This window comes from Arvicanthis niloticus, chromosome 30 (assembly GCF_011762505.2).
Source record: "Arvicanthis niloticus isolate mArvNil1 chromosome 30, mArvNil1.pat.X, whole genome shotgun sequence".
Taxonomy (NCBI): domain Eukaryota; kingdom Metazoa; phylum Chordata; class Mammalia; order Rodentia; family Muridae; genus Arvicanthis; species Arvicanthis niloticus.
The window spans coordinates 11,818,783-11,845,382 of record NC_133438.1 but is presented as its reverse complement, the minus strand read 5'-3'; the positions used below and the strand labels follow the sequence as shown (position 1 = coordinate 11,845,382).

At 39.5% G+C, this 26,600-nt stretch overlaps 1 protein-coding gene across 3 annotated transcripts in view; it reads right to left on the bottom strand.

Annotated features, from left to right (window-relative positions):
- The window catches only part of Nkain2 (sodium/potassium transporting ATPase interacting 2), a 978,239-nt gene extending 952,582 nt beyond the window's left edge, over nt 1–25,657 (bottom strand). The window contains exons 1-2 of one of the 3 annotated variants that reach the window (XR_013108250.1): nt 25,558–25,657; nt 25,296–25,487 (exon numbers count right to left, since the gene is read on the bottom strand). Coding sequence is in view for 1 of the 3 variants with exons in the window: in XM_076927919.1 (XP_076784034.1) it covers nt 25,296–25,349 (54 nt within the window). In the remaining 2 variants the exon portion in view is untranslated. Of the gene's footprint in view, nt 1–25,295 lie in introns of all 3 variants that reach the window. The other 2 variants (XR_013108249.1, XM_076927919.1) reach the window with 2 other exon arrangements.
- Nucleotides 25,658–26,600: the final 943 nt, after the last annotated feature.

Here is a 26,600-nt window from a genome sequence, read left to right as displayed (position 1 = left end):
TGAGCCATCTTGGAATGTCAGATTATACCACCGCTGATAGCGGCTTCCTACACAGTTTGAGCAGGGAGACATATTGGGGGAGGTTTTGAGGGAGGATATAAAGGGAAGAAATGTGCAATTAAAATACAACTTCCAAAATAAACAAAAATAAAATAAAAATAAAAAAGAAGTAGGGGATAAACAATTATGTTTGAGTTTTCTTAAATTACTTGGCTTGTACATTTTTAAGAGCCCTAGAGCAGAAGACAGAAGATAAAAGGGAGATATTGGCACGGTGACCTGGGGAGCTCAGGTCTCCTCAAGACACAGTCTGGTTTAAAAATGGTTGCCTAAGAATCCTCATTCGGATCCATAGATCTCACCAAATAGCATCTTCCATAAAAGTCATCACTAAAGGGTGTGCTGAAACTCGACATTGGTTGGCCAGTTAGCTGGCATCTAGCCCATCTCCTACTGTTCAATACATGGACCTGCCATGGCTGAAGTGTACCAGTGCAGTATGGGAGCCCTGACTCTTAAGCTAACAGAGACAATTTCTGATGTGTGGAAGTAAACACAGTGTGCAGAACCTAACATCGTCCCTCATCAACTGCAAACACTGTGGTTTAAAAATAAACAAGAAAACAACAACAACAACAAAAATGCATGTAAGTCCCTAGATAAAACCCAAAGTCACTTTGAACTTTTTTTAAAAAGATGTGCAGCACTTGTGTGATTCCATCACCACACTCCAACATCATTTCAGTTAGCTTCTCCTTGACGTTCTAGCTGTGAGTGGGAAGTTGTGCTCATCTCCCCAGTCTACATCCATTGTTCCTTCTCTCCTTTCCTTCTCCTTCCCTCTCCACTTCCTTCCTTCTTCACTCCTCTCCCCCACACACACATTAAAATGCCATACTGTAAATCTCAAAGGCAGAAAATTTTGCAGACAATGAAAATATTCTTGCCTGGCAGTGGTGGCGCACGCCTTTAATCCCAGCACTTGGGAGGCAGAGGCAGGTGGATTTCTGAGTTCAAGGCCAGCCTGGTCTACAGAGTGAGTTCCAGGACAGCCAGGGCTACACAGAGAAACCCTGTCTCGAAAAAAAAACAATTCTCATTTTAATTAGCATTTACTAAGAATTTAATATAACAATTTACACTAAAGAACATTCAAGTCATAAAAGAATCAGAGCTTGATAGTCTAAATTTTAAAAAAAATGTTAAATGGAAAGCATCAATAATGTAATTTGATGTGATTATAAATCAAAACAGCATAAGTCAAGCACTACCCTGTCTTCTGGTACCTCTCCTCGCCAGTCACTTCCTGCTCGGTATATTTTGTAAAAGGTGCTGAAAGGCTCTCATTTTGTGTGTGTGTGTGTGTGTGTGTGTGTGTGTGTGTATACATATACATATGTGTGTGTGTATGTGTATATATAATTCTTTTCATTAATGTTAACCTTCTGTAAGCAATTTTGAAATCAGAAGAGGACAGTGATGACAAGCTGGCTCCGCAGGATTCCTCCATAAGCTTGACAACCTGAATTCTACCCCAAGTCTCCACCTAAAGAAGAAAGGAAAGAATGGACTGGAAAAGAGTGTTCTTGGACACACACACTGCAAAGCTTGTGTAAGTGCATTGTGTGTTTGTGCACACACACACATAATAACAATAATAAATGTTTAAAGGAGAAGTTGTGAGAACTTTTATGTAAGCACTTAGTCCACCACGAAACCCCTTGGAAACTGACAGTTTCCAAATCAATTTTTCATAGAGTTTTCATACATTTTTTTAAAAAATAATATTGTGAATTACCTTTCTGTAACAAAAGAAAGCACATACCCCACCCGGTGTCTATTTTTCTACTGTCGTTTTATTACTTAACAGATCTCGATGCAATTACTTCTATCCAAAACCATTTCAAGGGGGAATATTAGTAAAAATTCCTTTAAAGTAGTTCAAACTTGATAGTTCTTAAAACTGTAACTTATTAAATAAAAACCCATTATTATAATGGCACTTTAAAGGATTTTTGCAAATTGTTCAAAGAATAAAAATCACAAAAGTCTGCAATTCAGTGAAGTTTGTAGCTTTAAATAGAGATCACATATGAATTGTATCTACAGTCCAACTTCAGTGCTATAAATAGGACATCTGACCAGCTAATGTGGAATGGAAGGACTGGCCCTTTGCCTGCCTGTCTCCCTGCTAGGGAGCAACCCACCCTACTTTATTATTTACCTTTTAAGTATGGGGCAAGATGCAGAAAATATTTATTTGTTTATTTATTTATTTATGGAATATTTTTATACAATTCCAGAATAGGAGAAATGAATAATAAGAGAAATAAAGCGAGCGCTCCACTAGCTAGCTTTCTCCTTTTTATGAGGCTTATGGAACCTCACCCCACAGAAAGATGTCAGACATTAACCTACAGTTGTGTGCAATTCAGTTTTGGCACTGTACATTTGGCTTGCTTTCCTTCTAACTGTTTTAGGTCTCACATTAAAATGTTTACATAGAGTTAGAGAGAGGGACTTTCATTGATTTTTCTATATGTAGATATCTTGTTTTGCCAGTACCATTTCTCTCCATAACAATTTCCTCCCATATAAAACATTCCATTTTGGAGGGACTCTCACTAACACTTAGAACGCTCTAAAAGGAGATGAGGAATTCCACCTTTCAAGCAATCCCACAAAACCTCAGAAACTTCTTTTTTATTATTATTATTGGATATTTTATTCACATTTCAGATGTGATCGCTTTTCCCCATTTTCCCCACCGACCCAGGAACGCTCATCCCCCCTCCTCCTGCTTCTATGAGAATGGGCCCCCACCCACCTGCCCACTCCCACCTCCCCACCCTCGAATTCCCACACACTGGGGCATCCAGCCTTCACTGGACCAAGAACCTCTTCTCCCACCCAAGCCCGACAAAGCCAACCTCCCCTACGTATACAGCTGGAGCCATGGGTCCCTCCCTATGTGCTTCCATCAGGAACGTCGAAATGGAAGATTAAGACTCAGAAAATAAACAACTCAAAAGCTTCAAGACATTCCTGAAAATGACCCAATGCACTCTTTCCCCAAACTTCAAATTTAATTTATAAGCAGTAAGGCCTGGTGAGAGGCACTACCAGAAAAGGTAGCTCCTAATAGAGGCTCAGATCACCTAAGCTGCCCTTTAAAAGACTCACTCAAAACTGTCAGCCTTCCTGAAAATTGCATAGAGCTCTCCGAGTTCCCAGCTGTCACCAATGACAGGACAGGCTTTTGGTGAGGCAGGTGTCTTTGAGTCCTTCTGCTCCTGTAAGTACCCTCACCCATATTCTAGTAACTAACCTGAATGAGACACGTTGATTTGACAAATTGCTCTTTAGCAGTGTCTTTACTTTTGTTGACACCCAACCTAGAGTGAGTAGACGTTTGTTCCCATCTCTCCAGAATACTGTCATATAACACGTTTGTTCAGTGGCCCATCTTTCCTCTAATGCATGGTTTTGGCACTTATGTTTAAAAGTAGGTGCTTATTGCACTGAAGATTTACCTTCAGGTCTTCCATTTTATCATATCTCTGCCTATATCCTGTGTCTGTTACTATGGTTCTGAAGTCTACTTTGAAATTAGGGACTGTGTTCCCCAAGCAGTGCTGTTTAAGGTCGGGATCACTGGATCTATCCTGGACTGTTTAGTGTATGCCTCTATATGAAATTTCAGATTACCTTTTTTTTTCTATTTATATGAATAATATCATTGAAATTTTATTGGAATTACATTGAATCTGAAGAGGTGAAAGGTAAAAATGTTGGTTGCTAATGGTGTGTGTAGATGAGAGGATGGGATTTGATGGATATAAGGTTTCTATTTGACTGAAAAGATGCATTAAAGAGAATTATGATGATTGAACAACAGTCGTAGGTTAGTAGTGTGCTTGCCACTACTAAACAGTGGACTCAAAAAGAGTTAAAATAGAAAAATCCCGTTGTGTATATTTAAAAATAATTTTAAAGCAATAATAAATCATTAGACCTTATTCTATTAGGGTAAAATTAAAATGACGTTCGAGGGATGTTGCAACTATTTTTACTTTTGCACATTCCTCTCTAACACTCTGGAGGCAAGAAAATTCTTTTCCTGCAGTCTTAGCCCTGCATTTGATAATGGTGCTGACCAGTGGCCTTGCTGGGACATCTTTCAGCAACATTTGCATACTTTACAGGCCAAAGAATACTGCATAATGTAATCACTCCACTATATCCTTGCCTTTTGGTGGACGCTAAATGTACTCCTAAAGCACTAAAAGCAGTCATGTAATTTTAAATGCAGAAATTAATGTATCTATTGGCAAACCACAGCAGTTCTTAATCATGTTTAATCTACGTCTTCCAGAAAAGTGCCTTGACTGATTTGAGCTACCCACATTAATGATACTTATCCCATCTCTCCAAATGAGATGGGCAACCGTTTGAAAACACACACAATCCCCAATACTGCCTAAGGGCTTTTATCATTGTTTTCAGAGCAAGGAACTTTTAAACACACAGCTTGGATCTTACTGGATGGCAAATGACCTGTTCTGCTGCAGCTGATTCCAGCAGCTAAGTCAGTCTTATTGGCTCTTGGGGGAAAGCTCAGGTTGAAACCATGCATTAGGACAAGAGACTCTTCTCATTTTGCTCTGTGCTGTATACTCTTAATTATCCCTTTTAGGGAATCTTGAGGCAAATGAAACTGCCCATTTTGAACATGAAGAAAATGTACAATAATTGGCAGCTGTGGGCCTTAGTGAATGATCACTATTTTCCGAATTTAGATATTTCATTTCCTTTGTTCAAAATAGGTGGTAATAATGGTTTATCTGAAAGGAAACCATTAAATAAACCTTCTAAGTTAACCATATCAGTAATCTAGACTAGGCCAGAATTAACTTCTGAACACAATCACTACTCTATGATGGAAAATTATTTCTTTGGAATTCAATTTTGTTTACTAATGGTAACTATGCCATCATCTGAAAACCTTCCACTCACCAGGAAAAAAATATTCTAATACTAAAAATATAACTTTAACTCATTAGGAGATAGGGCCTTGGGGTCAGGAAAGAAGAATCCTCGAGGATGGTATAGTTCATTCATAAGAAAGATCCGAGAAAAGTCACTCCCCTTTCTACTATCCATGAACCTAGACAATGCCATCTATAAACCCAAAAGTGAGTTCTTATGGGCATGGAATCACTTTTATATTTGACTTCTGGTGTTCCCAACCATGTTCCCAACGCATTTCTGGAATCTGTGTCTTAGTTGCTTACCTTGTTGCTACAACAAAATACTTGCCAAAGCCATCTTAAAGAAGAAAGCATTTCTTTGGGTTGAAGTTTGATGTACAGTTAACCATGTTAGTATAGTCATGGCAGTAAAAATTTGAAGTGGCTGGGCATATAGTCAGGAGGCAGAAAGAAATGAAGCTAGCACACAGCTGGCTTCCTCCTTTCTGTGCCGTTTATGGAACCTCGTCCCAAAGAATAGAATAAAAACATGAAAACTCTGGGTGGTTTTGCCCCACTTCTCACAGATATGCGCATTGGTTTGTGTCCATGGTTATTGCAAATCCAGGAAGATGAAAATCAAGATGACCCATTGCAATTTACCACCATTGTCAAACTGACACCCAAACACATAACTATGAAGCCATGATTATAACCTCATTTAGTTGTTAGAGCATTCAGAATGGGTTTAAGGAAACCTTTAACAACAAAAAGGATATGATGTGTGTTTTACTTTCTGCAAGAGAACATAACAAAATCAATAAAAACAAGGATGTGCCTGATAGCCTAGCTGGTAGCTTGAATACTTTCCCCTGGTGACTTGGTTAGGAAACAATTACTTTTAAATTATAAATTAGGGCCAGGGTATATTGCATGTGTGTGATCTATCAGATAGATAAATAGATGATAGACAGACAGACAGACAGATAGATGATAGATAGACAAACAGATAGATAGACTGAGATATATATTCCTCTTTCCCTTTCCCTGTCTTTCTTTCTCTCTCTTACACACACACACACACACACACACACACACACACACACAATCCACAATAATAGCTTCAAGAGAAAAGTAGCATCTTGAGAGCTAACGGTAACATCCCATTCCAGCTCAAAGATGCTAAAAGTATTCTATTTCTTATTCCTTTTTGGTTGACATTTTTTATCCTTTGGTTTCTACTGATTGTTTTAATTTTCACTGCCATTGGTATAGTTGCCAGAAAGATCTTGCTTTGCCTTGTCTCTGCAAATGGTCTTCAACATGAGGCATTCTTTAAGCCCAGCAGAGGCAAGCAGATATCTGTGAATTCAAGGCCAGCCTGCCCTACGTGGTGAATTACTGGATAGATAAGGTAACATAATAAAATCCTGTTTCAAAAACAAACAAACCAAAACCAACAACAAAAACAAACAAGCAAATTAACCAAAGCAGACTACATCGCTTCCCAGCAGAGATTATTTTCAATCTAGGTGTAAGAGAGTCCTAGTGACCGAGTCTGCCTCACTCTTTTTGGTGAAATGCACAAGCTTATTTGTGTGTGTTTGAACCTTGTAAAATCTAACTACTTAGATGCCCAGGGGGCTTTTCCAATTGTTTCTAGGATCCTTCAAACTTGTAGTATTGCTATATATATTAAAATTGACCAAATGTCAAAATAGCTCTTAAATAAAAAACAAATACTTTTATGTGCAGACATTCTGTGAGGTACAGACACCCCATCAAAGGTCACACAGTAAACAGAAAAACAAAAGCTACACCCCACAAAGAGCATGTCTCTTCCTCAATATTTTCTTTACTTCTTAAAAACAGTCTATTTATCATGCCTCCTTTCCTAAGTATTCATTTCTTCCAAAGCCCCATATCACATTGATTTTTTTCTCATTGTTTAAAAAAATTCATATTTATGTATTTATTTACATTCCAAATGCTGCCCCCTTCCCAGTCTCCCTATCACAGAGACCCTCCTCCCATTCTCTATCCCCTTCTCCTCTGAGAGGGTGGCTCACCCCTCTTGTATTCCCCCACCCTGGCATATCAAGTCACTGTGGTGCTAGGTGTATCCTCTCCAACTGATGCTAGACAAGGTATCTCTGCTGGAGGAGGGATACCACAGTCAGGATACAGCTTTAGGAAGAGCTTCTGCTTCAGTTGTTTGGGGACCTACATGAATATTGAGCTGCTAGTCTGCTACATATGTGCCAGGAACCGTGTGTGTGTGTGTGTGTGTGTGTGTGTGTGTGTGTGTGTGTGTGTGTGCGCGCGCGCGCGCGCGCGCGCGCGCGCGCACGCGTCTGTGTTTTGGTTAGTGGTTCAGTCTTTGAGAGCTCATAGAGGTCTCATTAGTTGACTCTCTTGGTCCTCTTGTGGGGTCCCCATCCCTTTCAGATCCTTCAATCCTTCCCCCAACTCATCCATAAGTGTTGAAAGTGCTTTAGCTTCACCAGAGCTCCCTGTGCTTCTAATCCAATGCTTCTCACCCCTCTCACCCTGATAGCCACTTGTGTGCTTTACCCTTCTGATTAATCCTTTCTCCTGCTCTTGCCTACTTTCTTGATTACATACTCTCTGCTCCTTTTCCAGACACTGCACATACATTTTTCTCTTCAAAAATTTCTTCTTCATTCCAAATTTTATGAGAGGTATTTTTGAAAATGTTCCACTCAAAGACTGTTCTTGTTTCCCATTAGTGCAATCAGAACTAAATCAGAAATGTTGAGTTTGACCTCCATACAAATTCTGCATGTCCTGGGGACATGTCCATCAGTATCAAGACTGCTGCTATTTATTAAATTTGCAGTCCTTTTACATTGTTTTTACAGTGCTATTGCCACTTCAAGTGCAAAAGAATTCAAAAAAGCTCTTAGTCACTCTCCTTGACTAGGTGATCTCTACACACTTGGAAGCATGAAACAATGATATCATCATACTTCCTTCTTTCTTGGTGAGCCAGGGTCTGCTACCCTCCTCTCTTTTGTATCAAACCGCCTCACTGTTATCATGTGTCAGCAAGTATTCCTCCTTTCAATCCCTTAGAACTGATGGAAGCCAAGACCAAGTGATCCCTTTCCTCGCTCTTGAGTTGGGGTATAAAAGAAGGCACGTTGTGTCTGTGTTAACTGTGATCTGTAAAGAAAGTTCTAAAAGTACGAGCTTTACTATGCCCACCCTTGGTTTGAATAATGATATGGTGACCTTTATATTTAATAAAAAGCTTCAGACACTGTAGCTGGGCAGATTTTGAGCTAGTCTAACCCAACAGTTCATCCTTAACCTACACACAAGCCACATGGCCTGCTACTTGCCATTTTAGTCTCTCCTGGCACCTCCTTTTTCCTTTGTGTCCTGATGCCAACTCCCCAGGTCCCCCTTGAGACCCTCTCCTTCTCTCTGTGTTCAGAAGTTGCTCCTTTTCCCCTCCTGCCCAGCTATAGGCTGTTCAGCCCTTTATTTTAACCAATCAGAATGTGATGGAATACAGTGTTTTATAAAATACTGTCAGGAAATACTTTATACTAATGACAATACCAATATCCACACTGCAGCCAGATCTTTGGGTATATAAACAAATATTTTCCCAACAGAAAGTATTGTTTTCTTTTATCAATCATCACTTTGTTATACCTATTATGCTGGATTGTCATTAACATGGTACTTTATATGATAGCTTACTGGGTGATCGCCTTGACTTTAGTCCCTCCATTAGAACTGTTCCTATGTTTTATGAATACTTTCCCCCACATTTTGCTGTGAGCTCGTCAGTATAGAATAAAGAAATTATCCTAATTATATGTCACTTATTGTAAAATTTTGAAATGCTTTTCATATTTCAAAACTCTTCACAAGGCAAGATTAGCAAGTTTGATGCATTAACTATTTTCTCTCCTCTAACACCCCATCAGGTTTTTAAAAAAGTATTATCAACCTAGTATCTGGTATCAAGTGACATATAGTGTTAAACCAGGATTTGAAAATGTGACTCCAGTCAGAAAGCCTTTAAAAACAGCATCCAGAAATCCTAAAATCCCTACCTTTACATATATCTTACTATCTGTTTATAATCCCCACTACCCTTTACAGATACATCCATCCAAACACATGAAACATATATTAGATTAAACTACAATCTTTTTAATATCCATATGCAAGGAGATCTTAAAATAAAACAGTGTTTCTGATAGTTCCTTTAATCTTCCTAAAGCCTGACCCCTTGTTCCAGCTGTCTACCCTCTGTCTGCCACACCCACACACCCACAACAGATACAAAGAATAGAGCAATCTTATAGTGCAAGGAAAACTAACTACCTTCTGTTACATAACAGAAGCTTCCATTCACAAAGACTGCTACTAGCGCTGGGTTGGTTTGGTAACATTCCAAGTCTGTCTACAGAGTCTGCTGTCAGCAGCTACAGAGCTCCACGACTTCTACCTCTCTAAATGTGACAAAAAGTCAAGTCCCAGATAAAAATGTAAATAAATCTCAGACCCAGCATGATCAAATTAGGGGACAATGATTCCCTCTGCACTACACATTTGAACTGCATCTTACATGGACATTAGTCCTGTCAGCAAGTGGGCTTACACATCTGCTTTCATCCTACAAACACAAAAAAGATGCTTGATCTAAAATAGTGAAGGCCAATATGAAGGAGTCATGATTCATTAAGGAGTTATTTCCCGATGATAATAAGAAAATGAATAAAACGCATATATAAATATCCATGAACTGTATAAACATCTCATGTGTAATACACTCTCCTGTCAGGTGTGCATTCTTTATATTACTTTATATACTTCTCTATATTCCTTTCACTGTCAATTTGTTCAATGACTAAAGAACATGTGATTGATTGACATACAATATTATTCATTAATCAATACCACAAGTGAATCTTGAGCAGTGTTGCTGGGGCAAAATATCACAAGCTTTGTTTTTAAATCCGAATCCTCAGGCAACATGCTGTTTTCTCTCCTGTGGTTCCTGTTCTATTCATTCAAATGCGTTTGAGAGTGAGGCTTAGTCTGCACTTTGTTTTTAAGTCTGGCTTTAGCACTGTTCTACGCAGAAATGATTATAAAAATGCAGATTCCAACTGACCTCCAGGCTATTTAGAATATAAACATCCGATTTAAAACCCAGAACCTTACCTTGAGAAAATTTTCAACATATTCTGCATTGCTTTTCCTAAGATATTTTCAAGTGTCAGGTACTCATTTAAGACTTCTTAAACTATTTCTTCTCTAAGTACTGTTTGAGATGAAAACCAGGGAATGACCTCTGAAGCAATGAAGCAGCTATGTGTTTAAGCTGGCACTCCATTCCAGCCCAACAAGTACCTTGGGGACCAGCACAGCCTTCTACACATCAAAGCTAACTCACTGGTGTCCCTATAATGTCTCCTTACTGGAAGCACATCCTAAATAATTACCCGGCTGGGATGGGGTGACTCTGAAAGCATGTCTAGGACCTAGATTTCCGTTTAGTAGCTTTAATTGGATGTTGTTTTTCCTTTTTTTCCCACTTTCTTTAAATTACCAAGCAAGACTGGGAGCCCTCCAGACTCTGTTTAGACTCTATTTTCTAATTAGATGATGGAAAAACTTTAATTAATAAGATGACCCCAGCATAAAAATCGGGTCATATTGTTAAGCACTTGTAACTTACAAATTTTAGCAAGCACTGACTTTTGCAAGTCAGCCAACTTTGTTAGTTCTCAACAGCTCTTTAATTAGGCTACTCAGAGAGTAGCACACACTAATGGGAGTCCTGGCTACATTCCAAAAGGGGATAATTGCAATCTGGCCTACCTAAACTTGCACTTGTTTCAAGTGAATACAGTAGGCTCCTCCATTCCTGGTCCCAATTTCACTCTGCACGGCTGTCTTAGGGAAGACAGCAGATGGAAGACTCCTGGTTTTCCTCGTGAACCTTCCAGATTGTTAATACGTCCACTTGAAAATGAAGAGAGTGTTGTAAGGAAAACCAGGCCCTTCTATTCACATACATTCTTCAATGCTTGACTAACTTGCCTCCCCTAAAAACCATTATTTCTATTCTCTCTCTTCCTTTGTTTGTATATTACTATAATTCCTCAACCCATGTACATACATGTAAACACACACACATACACACATCTTTATACTGTTCCATTCAGCTGGACATCCAGAAGGTCCTAAGTATACCTCCAGAGGATGGTATTTAACTGGGGTGAAGATAGATTCTAGGTCTAACCTCTAGGATTTATTTTGCTCTTCCTTCTTTCTTTTTCCCCTTCTACAATATCTGTTTACAGTGCTCTGGTTTGTCTTAGAGAAAAACACACCAAATGATACAGTAATTCTTTTTAATCACCATGGACCAGAAAGGAACCTTTAGTCTGGTCCTTCTAGAGAAGAGTAATTTTAAAATGCAAGCTTTAATCATAAAACCATCAATCTAAAGGGACATTCAAAAAGTCATGTAATTTACTCCTCTTCCTCCAGGCATGCAATTACAGTTCACAAAATGACTGCTACCCAAAGAAATCAAGTTGGATCACGAGAAATTATACAACAGATAGGAATATTCTAAAAGATAAATATCTTCTGTTTATTACATTTCTCTGGCAATAATTGTGCTTTCCTGTGAATCAGGATATCAAATATTGTAATGATCTTTGAATATTCCTGCATTCTGGGATCACGTAAGGAAAGGTAATTACTTAAGCGTGTGTGCATGTGTGGTTGTACAGGAGCATGTGTGATATGTGTGTGTGAAAGTATCTGAGTATGTAAGTGTGTAAGCATGAGTGTGTACAAATAAGTACAAATAAGTTTCTAAATTCTTTAGAGTCTGTAAAATGAACCATCCTCATGAAAAATCATCCTGTTCCTAATTCATAATGAAGCCATTTATAAAATTAAAAAATTCATAATTTGCCCTTAATCCTCTCACATTCTGGAAATAAATATTTCCCTTGGTGAAACCATCATATACATGTTATTAATGTATATTCTTTCTTTAAAACTGTTCTCAATATAGAACTCTCATAAAGGAACAAACATTAACACCTTATTATGCTTTTGTATTCGGAAGAAAATAAATTAAAACTGTCCATTATCTATCTTTACTGGCATGAAAATAAAGATGACATTGTCTGAGCCTAAGATAAAATTCACCTGGCTCAAAGTAAACAGACAGAACAGCCAAGGATGCTATAGGCTTGGTTGAGCACATAATTGGTCATAAAAAAAGTAGCTTTCAAATACAACAAGACTCAACATTGGCTTATAGGTAATATTTCCACAAATCCTTAGTCAGGACCTTTTTCCTAATATGAATCTCCATCTCCTTTCCAATCTCTTTTTACGCATCTAGCTTTTCCCACTGCAAATTCACTTGCTTGTTCTCTTCATGTGCTGCTAAGTTGGGAAACACACTAGAGTTTATTCAGGGTTTCCCAGAGGCCTGCAGGATGTCTAGATGTTTCGTTGGACATTCTATGTCCTCAGAATTCCATTCTAATTCTATGTGATGGCTTAAGAAATAGCTAACAGCAAGTTCTGGTCATAGCAGACTGAGTAGACTGGAATGAGTTTGTTGGTTTCCATAATAAAAGCAAAGTAAAACCCAAAAGTTTCAAAATACAGGCTTTTTCTTCTGATGTCCTTGAAACATTAGAGTCTAAACTATCCTACTCTAGCAATAGCCACAAGCATGGTCACTCTTTATTCCCATGCCAAAAAACAACAGAGGTGTGATATTTGGGCAGGAGAGAATGTCACATTGGCTCAGGTGTGTATTTTAAAATAAACCTACCAGTCCTTTCTTGAATACCTATGGATTTTTGTGAATACTTTACAGTCTCTTGTGTGGTTTTGTTCTGTTTTAAACCAGAACAAGTCAAATTGGAAATATCAATTCCTTCTACAGAGTCATGATGACTAATAAAATCATGCATTCTGTTCAAACAAAACAGAACAGAAGCAATCACGGTCCGGACTGTCAAAAGCGTCAGGTATCCTGATTCTAAGCATGACACACACGACACTTAAAGCTCGCCCTTATTCATGCTCTACACCAGCCAATCTCTCCGTTGACCTCTGACAACTCAGAACCTGCTGCAATGAAAAGTTCCTACTGTTTCTATGTGCTCTGTGCTTTATCTCAGCTCAGCTCAGCTCAGCTTCTGGATGGGGACTGAAGGTGTTTTCTGATATTTTTGTTATTGTGAGTTTTTATCATTTTTACCTCTACTCAGGTAAAGGATCCAATAAAAACCAGCTTTGTGTCAGGCAGAGGACACCTAACAAAGAGCTATCCAGTCCTTTCTACTGCTACTGTCAAAGTGACAAAAGGAAGCACTGCCTAAAGCACGACTTTATTCTTCTCTACTCACTCATCCTAGACAGACAGAAGAATGTGCATTCTCCCAACTCAGCTCCTTCTGGACATGATTTCCCAGACATCTTTTTCTAGGTCTACTTTCCCCAAATTCTCAACATTGTCTAGAACCCACAGAACAACCTGGCTCTCTTCACTGCTCCTCATTTTCCTTCTTCTTTTTTTTTTTTTTTCTGCAAAGTTCACATGCACAGCAATGATCCTCATAATGTCTGCATCTCAGTGCCTGCAAACAATACACAACTGAATGAACATGAAACAGGCCTCTGCCTCACACAGGATGTGATGTGAATCACACAGGAAGTACTTCTCTCCGTGACTAGTACTCCCCCACTTGGGTGCAGCCATTTCCCTCATCTGCTGCCTGTTCTTAGATCACACTGTACCTGCTTCCTTACTCCCAGCTGTTTCCACTCCAGTGCCAATAATGTGACTGCTCACAGGTGATCATTTTCTTCAACCCACAAAGACATGTCATTTGCTCCTTGTCCGGTCCAATTCTTAGACAGTTGCGTACTAAAGGAAAAGAAACTGGTGTGTCTCCAAATGCCTACCATCTAGTTTCACTAAGGCCTCTGATTAAGTCCTGCACTCTTAACCTTATTACTTTGCCTGCATAGTCTCTGTAGGATTGCAAACCTTGGGCACTCTGATTTTTTACTGTTGAACACTAGGTCATGAAGCCCAATAGCTAAACTCGAAGGAGAAGAGACACCTTGTAGCCTGCAACACTGAGATTTCTTCCAAAGAGGTTCAAGTCCATCTATGAACCAGACTCATATCTTTCAACCCTCTGCTCCTCCTATTCCTCCCCGCGTGTGAGCCAGCTTTATCTGCAGTCACTGTTCCATTCTCATCTGTTTGCTATTTCCATCCCCCTTACTTTGTTGGTTCTTGTTCTGCAACCTCACAACAGCAATCTGGTCTGCCATGTATCTGTCTTTTACATAATGGATGAAAAGACTTATGATGCTGGAACTTATCTTCCCCAGAAATCTTCGTAGAGATGCAGTCTGCTCTATATTTCAGATATCTGCAGATACTGGATCTCCTTGTTAGAAGTCTACTCTGTTTCTTCGTCAAAAATATTCAGGAGTTTCTGTGCATAGTTTGCATTATCACACACACACACTACACATAATATGTGTACATATGTCTTTAACATACATGTCAAATATGACTATAATTTAATTCAATTATAATTAAATTTTGTGATAGGCAGAACTTTCCATAAAATAGAAAACCTCTAAAAGTTACTTTATAAATTATGACATTTCCCCTCACATTTGAGGGATTTTACAGATGTGGAGCAGACGGTTGTGGAGCCCACAATCAATGTGAGTACTTTTCGGATAGTAGCTTTCACAGATTCACTGAGAAGCGTATGATACACACAGTTAAAATTACTCCTATAGAGACAAACCATGAAGACAGAATCTGCTTCTTTATCTCTCTCCTGATCTAATACAGCCTTTCAAATCATGATCTAATGTTCCCATCTAAGTAGTGTAGCCACTGAATCATATGAAGCCACTTAATCTGACAACCATTATAAATTAACTATTTAAAGCATGGCCAGAAAACAAACGATCAACAGCGTGACTCCAGTGTATTCACAGCTGTGTCTCGCCAACACTGATCTCATTTAGAGTCGCTTTAGATGTAACTTTACAGCATGGGATAAACAGAGGTCGAGAAACCTGTGTTTAGCTTCTAGACTAGTACATGAGTAGGGTGAGTACAAAAAAATAAGAATGGATCAGATGGCAATTCAAACTAATTTCCAGTTATTAAAATCATTAGCCATTAGATATATGACACAAATATAGCTCAACATTGTTTTCCCCTATGCCTCCCCTAGTTATCAAAGGGAAAACACAGTTTATTTAGCACATTTTCATTACGCCATGCGGATATAGACATGTCATGAGTCCTACTTGATGGAGAGGATCTAATAATGACTGGATTGCCTCTGATCGTTCACTTACGCAAACAGGTTAAGCTGATCGTGACCATAATACAGCAAACCCAAGTGAAATGTTATGAGCAACTTGCCTCAACTTACTGAAGGTCTGCAACCCAAGAGGTGCTCAGGGAAGGTCTATGGAAGCCAAGAACACAGACAGCGGTACCTCACTAGCAAAAAAAATATTTTTTTTTTCTTCCTGTGCCACCCAATGGAAATATTCCCACATTTGTTCCCCAGTGGTATGTTAAAAATAATACTCTATGTGGTTAACCTTGCATATCTCTTTGCTGGAAAGCTCTGAGACTGGGATCATACCAAGTCCACACCATTGAACAAGTCAGAGTTAACATGAACCTCCCACGTCATTTGACACACAGCTAGCTATCAGCTAAAGGCTTCAACATACTTCCTTGTTCTATTGTGTAGGTAGCATAATACAAATGTACACAAAGACTTCTGTGAACAGAAAAGGGGTACTGAACGGATACTTGCACTCTAAACAAAGACTCATTTGTTCTCAGAGAATGCAGCATTGTCAGGGATGTAAACTGTGTTACTGTTTTGGCCTGCATGCATTGATTAGAAAACAAAGGTCAGCATGATGAATCTTCATCACCTGCCCTGGAAAGTCAAACTTGTAGGGAGCAAGGCTTGAGGAGCTGCTCAGTTGCAGACCAAGTATACAGATGCAGACCCTCCTCTAACACTTGCAAAGAATGTGCTTCTGCAGACAGATCTCCACTAGGCGTTAAACTTTAAAACATCCTTCTACTGCTGTTGCATGCCACGCTTTTTGCAACATTCGCAACCGAACTTGACTAAGTTTCAAGATAAGCTGCCAAATCAGTACATGAAGCATAATTTCCAGAAAACCAGATAAACTTCATAAGCAATAGCCAAATATCTGAACAAAATAATGTTCTATTTCTTTAAGCATGTGATATCTGGTAATGTGTTCATAAGGTATTTATGTTTAGATATTATTATTATTTGTTAGAAATATGCACAACTGTTTCCATACTGAATTTTTAATCTTTATACATTATTTAGACAATTAATTTAATATTAACTACTAGACATATCATTAGCCTAGTATGTTTTGCTGAAAACTATTGCTGAGAGTACGATTCCCACAGAACATAAGTAGCAGCTATAACAAAATAAATTTCTTACATCACTGCAAGCATTCTGTGAATATCAGTTGCATTAAGTAGAATTAAGAGGAGTTTCTTTAAAGCAGGACTTATGGAACTCTTACTATGCTAATATATACAGTGATTCCTGGGGAGCAAGATGGAAAAGCAAAAGAGCTTTGTGTCAGTGGAATACTTTTCAAGTGTTCATAACAGAGTTTTAGAAACACTGTTCTGAGACGTCAAGAACTTTGTGAAATTCAAGTTTAATTTTCAATGTGTATTTAACAATATGCAGGTCCATTAACCATTGATGACTTCCTGGGGATGAAGAGTCAGTTTTCTTTAAAGGTGAGGCCCCTGGTAGGTTTTCACCAGACATAGTGAATGCTTCCACCCACAAGTATTTGGCAGCACAAATTAGTCTTGGTTATTAAGATAAAAAGAGGGACTCAAAGTCAGGGAGTGGTAGGGAAGTGGGATCCATTTCGAGGATTTATGAAGTGCAGTGAATACAGTCAAGACATTATGTATGAAATTCTCTAAGAATTGATAAAAAAAATATATTGATTGGATATGTTAAACATTTTTAATCTCTTTCAAACAACTAGCAGCTGATGCTACAATTCTTCTTTAATCTAACCTCCCAAATTTGTGAGTGGATGAATTAAAAGCACACTTAAAACAAGACTAGCTTTTGCTGCCTGGGCCTCTTTTGATGCAAAGTGCCATGGCATAACTATTTATCATTACTTATAACTTTTATAACTACTCTTAGAATCCCAGAATGAGCAGTTGTGAAGGATTAAACCATTAATAACTACAATGATATTTTAGACATATTTCTTCCCTTGGATTCTCCTGCGCATCCTTCAAGATAAATGGGTCAGAAATTAGTTACCCCATTTTTCAAATGAGGAAACAGAACCAAAACTATAAATGGCACAAACGGCACAGAAGCACCAGACTGGACAGAGAACACTCTGGCTTCTAACTTAATCATGTACTTTTTTAGCACATTCCCTCCTTGCTCTTTCAAGGCTGTGCTGAGCACAAGGAGTTATTTGGACAAGGGGCTTTGCCAGTAAATAATCCAATTCCATTCCAGCATTGCCAAGCAGAAAGCTGCTTTCAGATTCCTCTGAGTCCCTATTGATTGCAACGACATGGAAACCATGAAAAGACCGTCAATGTCTCTTATTTAAAATCTCTGAATAGAACTGGGCTCTAAATGAGAAACAGGCAGAGGCTATCCAGAAGAAAAGCTTTCTTTCACATCAGTAACAAGGCAAGGGAAGAAATGACCTCATTCTCTACTTGGGTTGGAAATTTTGAAGAACATATTATATATATATGTACTCAAGAATACCACCACTAAGTGGCCGTCAGTGCTTAAAGACCATATATGAACACGTGGGAATTCCTTAGAAATTTACTTTATCTGGCTTCTTCTCAGACCTAAGAAGTCAGAAAAAAAGTAGAGGAAATGAGGAGATCCAAGTTACAGGGTCCTATAGAAATGGGAATGAAAGTTTATGTCCAAGAAGTGTTCTCTACCACACTAACACATCTTACAAGGAACCGTGTGAATTTAATATCTGGAGATTGGCTGATACCCAAAACCAATTAACATATTGTCCTACATTGCTTCTCTGTCAAGAGTTTATTTAAAAAAAAACAAATAAACAAACAAATTTTAAAACAAATTAATATGTTTCTTTTCCCATGGAATCAGTTGTGAGCATGAATATCCATGTTCCAAAACTCTGTGGAATGGCTATCGGTCAAAAGTTAGTCAGAAATGACAGCAACTATAATTTCTTTGCCAAGGGAAATGATCACAGAAACAGAGGCAGAAATTATTTTTGCCAGGATACTACAAGTATGCCTTGTGGAATTTGGGAAAGCCTGGCCTCCACAGAGAATAGCACAGGATACTTACTCAACACTTGGCAAGATTTTGTCGAGCTTGTTCTATGGTGTACACACCAATAGTAATACTTGTGAATCTTTCGGAGTCCTTGGTTAAACAGTTAGGGACAGGGGCCTAAAATCAATGTGACTTTCTAAGCCAAAGCAGTACTGTGTGGACTATTAGGTGGAAAGGATGTAGTTGGTAGAAAACTGTTGATACAGTTTTCTTACAAAGATTAAAGGCAGCGAGGAACAAAAGCATGCATTTAAAACCGTCCAGTATAACTGGGTTTAAATCAAAGATCTTCTGCCGCACTAACTTGAAAAACTTCTTTATCTCGGTAAAATGCTGATGTCTTTTTTAAACATTTTAAAATGTGCGTTGATGTTTTGCCTGTGTTTGTTATCTGTATGAGGGTGCTGGGTCCTGGCAATACAGACAGTTGTGAGCTGCCATGTGGGTGCTGAGAATTGAACCCAAATACTCTAGGATGAGGAGCCAGTGCTTAACCACTGGGCTGTCTCTTCAGCCCCTAAATGATGATCTTAATATTTGTTACCTCCTTCACAGGATTACTGCAGGAAATTATAAGACAATGAAAGAATAGTATTTGATTTCAAGCAAGCTCCTAATAAATGCGTAAGTTTTCATTACTGTTTAAGTATTTATCGAAGCTATATTCTTTAAAGGATACACACAGTTTAAGGATTAATTTGTCTGAAAAAGACATATAAGATGAACTTGTTTATAATTTTCAAATAAGTGTTTTATAGATACCAAAGTTAACATATGACCTATAAGTAATTTTAAAAGTAAAAATTACTACAATTAGAGGCTACCCTTTCCTTCAGATTCAAAAACCTCACCAAAAATTTGTACAGCTTAAAAATTAGATGTCTCTCTCAGAGGGTGCCCATGTTAGGCTCCTGTCTGTAAGTACACATAGCATCAGTAACAGTGTTAGGCCTTGGAGCCTAGAATCAGATGCAGATACTTACACCCAACCAATGGACAGAAGCTGGGGGCCTCTGTGGCTCAATTAGGGAAAGGCTGGAAGAAGCCCAGGAGGAGGGCAACCCCCACATAAGAAGACCAGCAATCTCAACTCACCAAGATCTCTCAGACACTGGGCATACACCAGCTGATATGAGGCCCCTGACACACACAGCAGAGGACTGGCCTCAATAACAGAAGATGCACCTTACACTGGAGAGAGTTGAGACCCCAGGGAGTGGAGAGGTCTGGTGGGGTTGGTGGGGTGGAGACATCATCTTGGAGATGATGGGGGAGAAGGAATGGGATGAGGAACTGTTGGAGGGCAGACAGGAAGGAGTTAATAACTGGACTACAAAAAAGAGTAAAGAATATTCATAAAAATAAATTAATAGATAAATAAATAAATAAATAAAATTAGATGCTTCTATCCATTAGAACTGATCCTGTTTTTAGAACTAATACAAAAAAAAAAAAAAAGGAAAAGACAGTTTTCAGGAAGATGAAGTAAGTAATTTCCCTAAACATTAACAGCTCCTCTATCTGAACACACCTAGAATAATAAAGAGGAATATAGTCTGTTAATTTAACTTTCCACCCAAGTCTGATAATAGAAAATAATGTTATTTCATGTTGTTCTTTCATAATTCTTAAATATCTTCCAATTTCTTGGGGATTTTAAGAAAATACATTACAATTTTACTCTCCTATAGATTAGAGGCCTTAGATGTAAATACAATTTCATTCTACTATTATGAAAGAAAGATTATAAAGAAACCCTGGATGACATACATCAGCCTGAAAGTTGTCTGTGTACCGCCACACTCTGAAAAGTCCCATTAGCAGCAGACACATAGAAGACCATGGCAATATTGCATTACTGGCTGTGTGGCAGGTGATCCATGTACCTTTGTGTAAATAAACTCTTTCATGTTCACACAATGAAACAACCTTTAGCAGAATCTGTTCTTACTGTTAAGTGACCAGTTTTTGTATTTTACTCAGCTACAAACAGCTACCAAGTTTCCATACAGAAGTGGTCAAAAACTGCAGGGTATAGGGAGAAGGACAGTTTTCCTACATGTCGGTTTGATTTCTGATGCCTGTGTGTTAACAAGAAATTTGAAAAGAACAATTTTCATTTTTATCAATATTAGTTTAAAAATTACCTTTGGAGCTTGAGATTTTGAAAATCTGGCAGCATGAAAACAATACATTCTCTAAGAATTGTAGGGACTCTTAATAGTAAAAGTAGTTAGTGCAACTAGTGCTAAAATTATCATTTTTATTTCTGTTATAAAGACGATGGCATGAAAATTTAAAATTGTTAATATTTTTCCAAAACATATACATATACAATAATGAAATGTTCCCATCCAAAAGCAAGCTTCCCATTTTAAAGCATCCCTGACTTCTACTCTAAAATTCTTGATTCGGATAAGTAGACATTTTGACCCCAAAGTAAAGAAGCACCAGGGGGAAAGGAGGTAGCACTGCTCACTCACCTTTCTGACCCATTACCTATGTCTGGGCTCCATACTAGAGAATATGCTGCCCCTCCTCACAGGGCTGCTGGGGACCCAAGCCCTTGTATGAGGAAGGGGAAAGAAGACCTGTAATAGCTGACTTATTGAAATGAAGTACATAATGGCATAACTTCTTCTAAAAAAAGGCATAGACTGGGCTGTATACCAGGAGAACTCTGTATACTTTCTTTGCAAAGCATTCAATTAAAAGTAATTATGTTTAATTACAATGAATTCATACTTTCAGATAAAAGACATAGCAAAAAAAAATGCTCTTGTACACTTGTAGAAAACACTACAGCAAGAAAGAGCCATTTTAGAATTTAGAAACACCTCGGGATCTTTCAATTTCACAACTTTCTAAAGTGCCATATGGGAAATTTCACCCTTCCTCGTGAGTTTGATTTATGAACAACAAGGTAGTACCCCCAAGATCACCCTAACACTATACCTACACTTCCTGGCCAAGCTTTGATTTTTTTCAGAAGTAATCAAATATTCACCAAATAATGGTGAACACTACATAATACTCTATAATTAAAAGAAAGTTACTTTGATTATAACTACATCTCTGGGCTTCTTTAAAAAAATAAATGTGCACTTATTAAATCGCATAGTAACTGTGCAAGTGTTATTCTTAATTTTCAAAGATGCTGCCTCACACAGCTGTACACACTGCTGTTAGCCTGGTTGTTAGTGGTACTTGTTGCAAGTCAGTAATATTTCATAGATCATATAGCAAGAACATAATTTTCATGTGGTAATCCACTGTAAGCAAATGTAGATATTCTTTCATGAGTTTGGGAGTCATACACTCCTTGCCACACAGGACTCCCGCATACCAATATATGTGTGATCTGGAGCTCACTCACTTGGAAACAGAGTTGTATTTTCAATCTAAAATAAGTTATGTTATTCTATATTATAACTGAGTTATTTTTTTCACTTGTAAATATTAGAATGTTATGTAACGTAGTGTTTGACTCACAGAAAACCTGAGGGACAAAAGGTAGACTCTTTCACTAGCTGTCTGAAAGTTGTAAATGAGAAGTTAAATTGTTCTTGGCCTGTACTACTAAACCCATCACTGGAGACACAGTGATAATTTCTGTTACTATCTGAAATCTTCAGTCTCTCAACAGTGAAGGCAGCAACAATAACCAGGAAAATTACATCCTAGCGATTATGAGCTTAACCTCTGGATTTTGTCCATGGAGCAAATCTTTTTCCAGAAACCACACTCCTTTTTACAAAAATCATACCAATATCTGAAGCCAGTTTAACCAGACAGCTCAGAGATTCCAATTTATGATACTTGTAGACACTTTTCTCATTGAATAAAAGTTTTGGATTGAATTATCATGGTGCAGAATTTTCATTTATCTTGCCATCTGAATTCCAGATGTTTAAATAATAAATGTATATTTACGCCTTCATTCTGTCAAACACTGAAATTTTAAAAAACGTAATTTACGTAACTAACAGCAAAGATATACACTCCTGGGCAGAGAATGCCTCTGAAGCTTGTGACCCTGTTATTCACATGTGAAATGTCCAAAATATCCCATCTGCTTTGAAAATAATGGGACAAGTGGGGTCTCTATTTCTACAGTACTTAAAGATACTACATCCTTTTTTTTAAGATTAGCTGTAAATTAAAGTATTTTTTTTTTCAACTGAAACACAACACTCGACTTATAAGTTCGGATATTAATGCTTGTAGAAACTCAATAAAGTTATTAAATAAAAAGGAACGATTTTAATCTTAGATATCTTTGGCTTCCAGTAGCTTTTAACAAATCTAAGGTTGTGGTTATGAAAGTAAAAAGGGCGCGAATGTCTCAACAGAGGCAGAAGTCAACAAAAGTAGAACCTTTCTGTCAGTCAGTGATACACAAGTCAAAACTTAAGTTGGGAATCTGGTTTTCAAGTAAAACAAATTTTCCCCAGACTAGCTCAAAGATGTGCCAGCATTCTGTATCTATAAACACAGAGGGAAACGTGTACTTGCACTCATACGTATGCCACAGCTCTTTGCAAAGACTTACTTTATGTCAAATTGCATAAATATGTCTACAACACAGCAATGAACAAGAATCTCTTTTGCGCGCTAAAGGCTCTTACTACTTCATCCTATCAAAACAATTAATTTTCTTTGTCCTTGGTTTTTGTTCTGCCTCTGCATTAACATGGCTGCCAATTATATTAATCTGGTGACACACGATGAGGTAAAGGAAAAAGACCAAGATTGTCTCATAAAGCATAGAATACGCCGGGCAGTGGTGGCGCACACCTTTAATCCCAGCGCTTGGGAGGCAGAGGCAGGCGGATTTCTGAGTTCGAGGCCAGCCTGGTCTACAGAGTGAGTTCCAGGACAGCCAGGGCTATACAGAGAAGCCCTGTCTCGAAAAAAACAAAAAACAAACAAACAAAAAAAGCATAGAATACTTCTCCAGACTGTCAGCTGTGCGCTTGCTCAGGCTGGGCACTCCTGTCTTACAGACAACTCTAATTCGTTGGAGAGCTGAACCATTATTAAGGTTTCTTCTCCATTAAGTATTCTAGCTCCTCTACAAGAAACGGTCATATGCGCGTGCGCACATACACGCACACATATGCCAACAGAAAGAAAACTACATCTCTATCATGTTTGTGTATTTAGCTTCCTCACTGGCACATTTATATTCTCCAATTACTTTAACAATTTATATCCATCATACAAAATGTCATCAGATCCCGATACATGCACTTGCCCTTCCACGTTAATAAAATTCCTCTCACACTAAACAATTTAGAGTTAACTTCGGTTGTTTTAAACTGAGAGGAAGATAAGGATGTTCTACCTACCAACCTAGTCTCAGTTTTACACCTTACAACTGTGTGATTCTGCAACTATAGACTATTCTGAAACCTATACAACACAAGAAACACTTGGGAAGTGCAATGCAACTTGGAATGTTTGGGCTACATTGGTAGTTTCACAAAGTAAACTCTGGCTAGCCCTGTTGTTAATGGCAAAAGTCCTGCACTGCAAAACTTATATGAATCTCGGGTAGAGATACAGAAGCTGGTTTACATAACACTGAGAACACATTTTAAACTCCTAAAATTAGATCTATTCTTTTCCTTATAACCAAGTCCATAGTACACAATTCACAGATCCAGGAATACACCACCAAGGACTTTCCTAGAAGGGGTTGGGGTATCAAAACTGGGACACCTCAAACACTTTAACTAAATATTTTTTTTAAAGAAAAAAAGAAGAAGAAGAACTCTCTGGTGGTCATTGCAACTGATAAACAGTGAAGAAAACTTAAGAGATTCTTTTGGCAGTTTTAATAGCAAATTCGTGTTCCTTTAAGCACTTCGTGATGACTGGGCTTTCAATAATTGCCTTCTGTCCTACGGTTCCCCCACCCTTAATAAAACAAATAAGGGGAACTGTTTAGACTAATTTATACTTTCTATGGAAAGCTACTTGGTGTTGCAGAAGCAAGTGCCGCCTACTTCAAATTAACCATTTGCCACTGTCATAATTTTTCACCCCATCTTCCCCTCAGCCCCTCTTTCCATTGCCTTTAGGAATTGAAATTGAAACATTTTTGCATTCTTGGCTTTTTTAAAGCAGCTATAGGATGCTCCTCCAAAAGTACACACAACCCTCCATCCAGTGAGATCAAACAATAGCGTCTATTTCAGTGGCAATATTGTACATAATGGAAGACAAGATACTATTTTTTCCTGGGATTTTTGTAGCTCTGATGTTTTAAAGGTTACTGGTCCACTCTGGGGCAATGGTGTTGCAGAGTTTAAGTATTTCTCGCCGATCTACATACTTTTAGAACTCAGTGTGGCTTTCTAGCTCAGAATTCTGTTCGAACACATCTGACCTAAACAAGGAGTTTTTAAGAAAATTATAAGACAATATATTCCTAGGAAAATATCAAACAACAATGAATACTGCAAAACAAGTATTTAAAAGTCTGAAAATCTGTATTTCCACTTACACACACATATAGTAAAATACATATGACAACCACCCTTTTAACACTAACAAGAATGCCAAGCACAAAAGGAGAGCGACATCTCGATTCCCTTAGAGAAATTAAACATAACAAGTTTAACCCGTACCTGCAAAACTGTCTTTAGAGGGACAGGAATGGGGGAAGGCAGAAAGGCTCACTTCTGTTGCACCCCTAAAATCATTTTAAATACAGGTAATATGTGTCATCTCTTCTCTCTTCTTTTTTTTCTTCCGTTCTGCTCAATGGCAGACCTCTTACTACACTCCCTGCCCACTCTCTCAAAGGCACATTAGAGAACAAGAGGACCCAAGCGCCACTTACCAGTTGCATGCCACAGATAGAGATAAGCGTGCACCTGCCACTGCAATAACCCATGGTTTCCGAGACCCCTGCCACAGCCAGACTGTCCCACGTCGGCCACCGTCGAGTCCCCACTTTATCCAATCAGATCCCGGGGAAGGACGGGCGAACCTGCCCAGGGCTCGGGGGCTCCGGGCTGCGTCTGCCAAGGTCCTGAGAAGTGACTGGCATTAGGACCTGCCTGCGCGGCGGCGGCTGCCCCAGCCGCGCCCGCCACACATACCTTCACTCGCTCGCTGCACCAGCAGCGCCGCGGGCAGCGCCGCCCAAGGAGATGCGCCCCGGGCCCACTGGGGCGGCAGCGGCAGGCAGGCAACGCCGCCGCGCCCTGGGGCATCTGGCCCGCCAAGTTGCGGCCGCCGCCCGACGCGCGCTCGCCCGCCCCGCACTCCCTCCCCACGCACGGGCGCGCGGGCTCCGGGGGCGGCTGAGACGCGCGCCGGGCGCCGCCTGCTTCCCCGCGCCCGGCGCGGATGCTCTGCGCTCTGCGTGCCGGGGGCGGGGCGCCGCGCGGCGCGGCTCGGCAGCCGGGTCCCTGCGAACTCCCCGAGGCTCCCTTCCTTTTGCCTAGATGCACCGATCGTCCTCCGAAGCCCCCCGCGGTCCCCTAAGGAGAGCGACAACTTCTCGGAAGGTCGTGGCGGGGCCGCAGCCCTGGCCGCTTCAGGCGTGGTGTTGTCGCGGTGCGCTGGAGCTGCGGCGGCGTTGACCCCGGGGATCCCGCGAGGAGTCCGGGTGGCATGGCTGTGTCTTGCTTGGTTGGCAATGCCTTCCTTGCTTAGTTGGTGTCTTGCTGAGGCGATCCTGCCAGAAGCAGCATCACGGGCGTGCAAGCTCTGTGTGTGTGTGTGTGTGTGTGTGTGTGTGTGTGTGTGTGTGTGTGTGTGTGTGTGTGTGTGTGTGTGTGTAAAAGTACAGTTACGAAAAGGGATGGTGGGGTACCAACCGGGGTGCCGCCAAGGCATTCTACCCCACTGTTAAACCTGAGTACACCCAGAGCAAAGAGCCGAGGGAGCGAGGTGGACATGGTGGCCGCCAACCAACTGTCCTGTGCTCGGCACCCGGGGTCCCAAGGACAGCAAGGGACAGAGCTTGGGGAGTTTCAAAGACGAGCCTGCGGCAAGGATGGAACTGAGTTGCATCTCGAAGTTGCGAAATGTAGGGAACCGGAGGAAATGTAGGAGTTTTTTGTTGGGGCTTCAGACTGCTTTCCCAACAGTGGAAGGGAGCAGATGAAATCTGAGTACTTATCCACCCCACCTCATG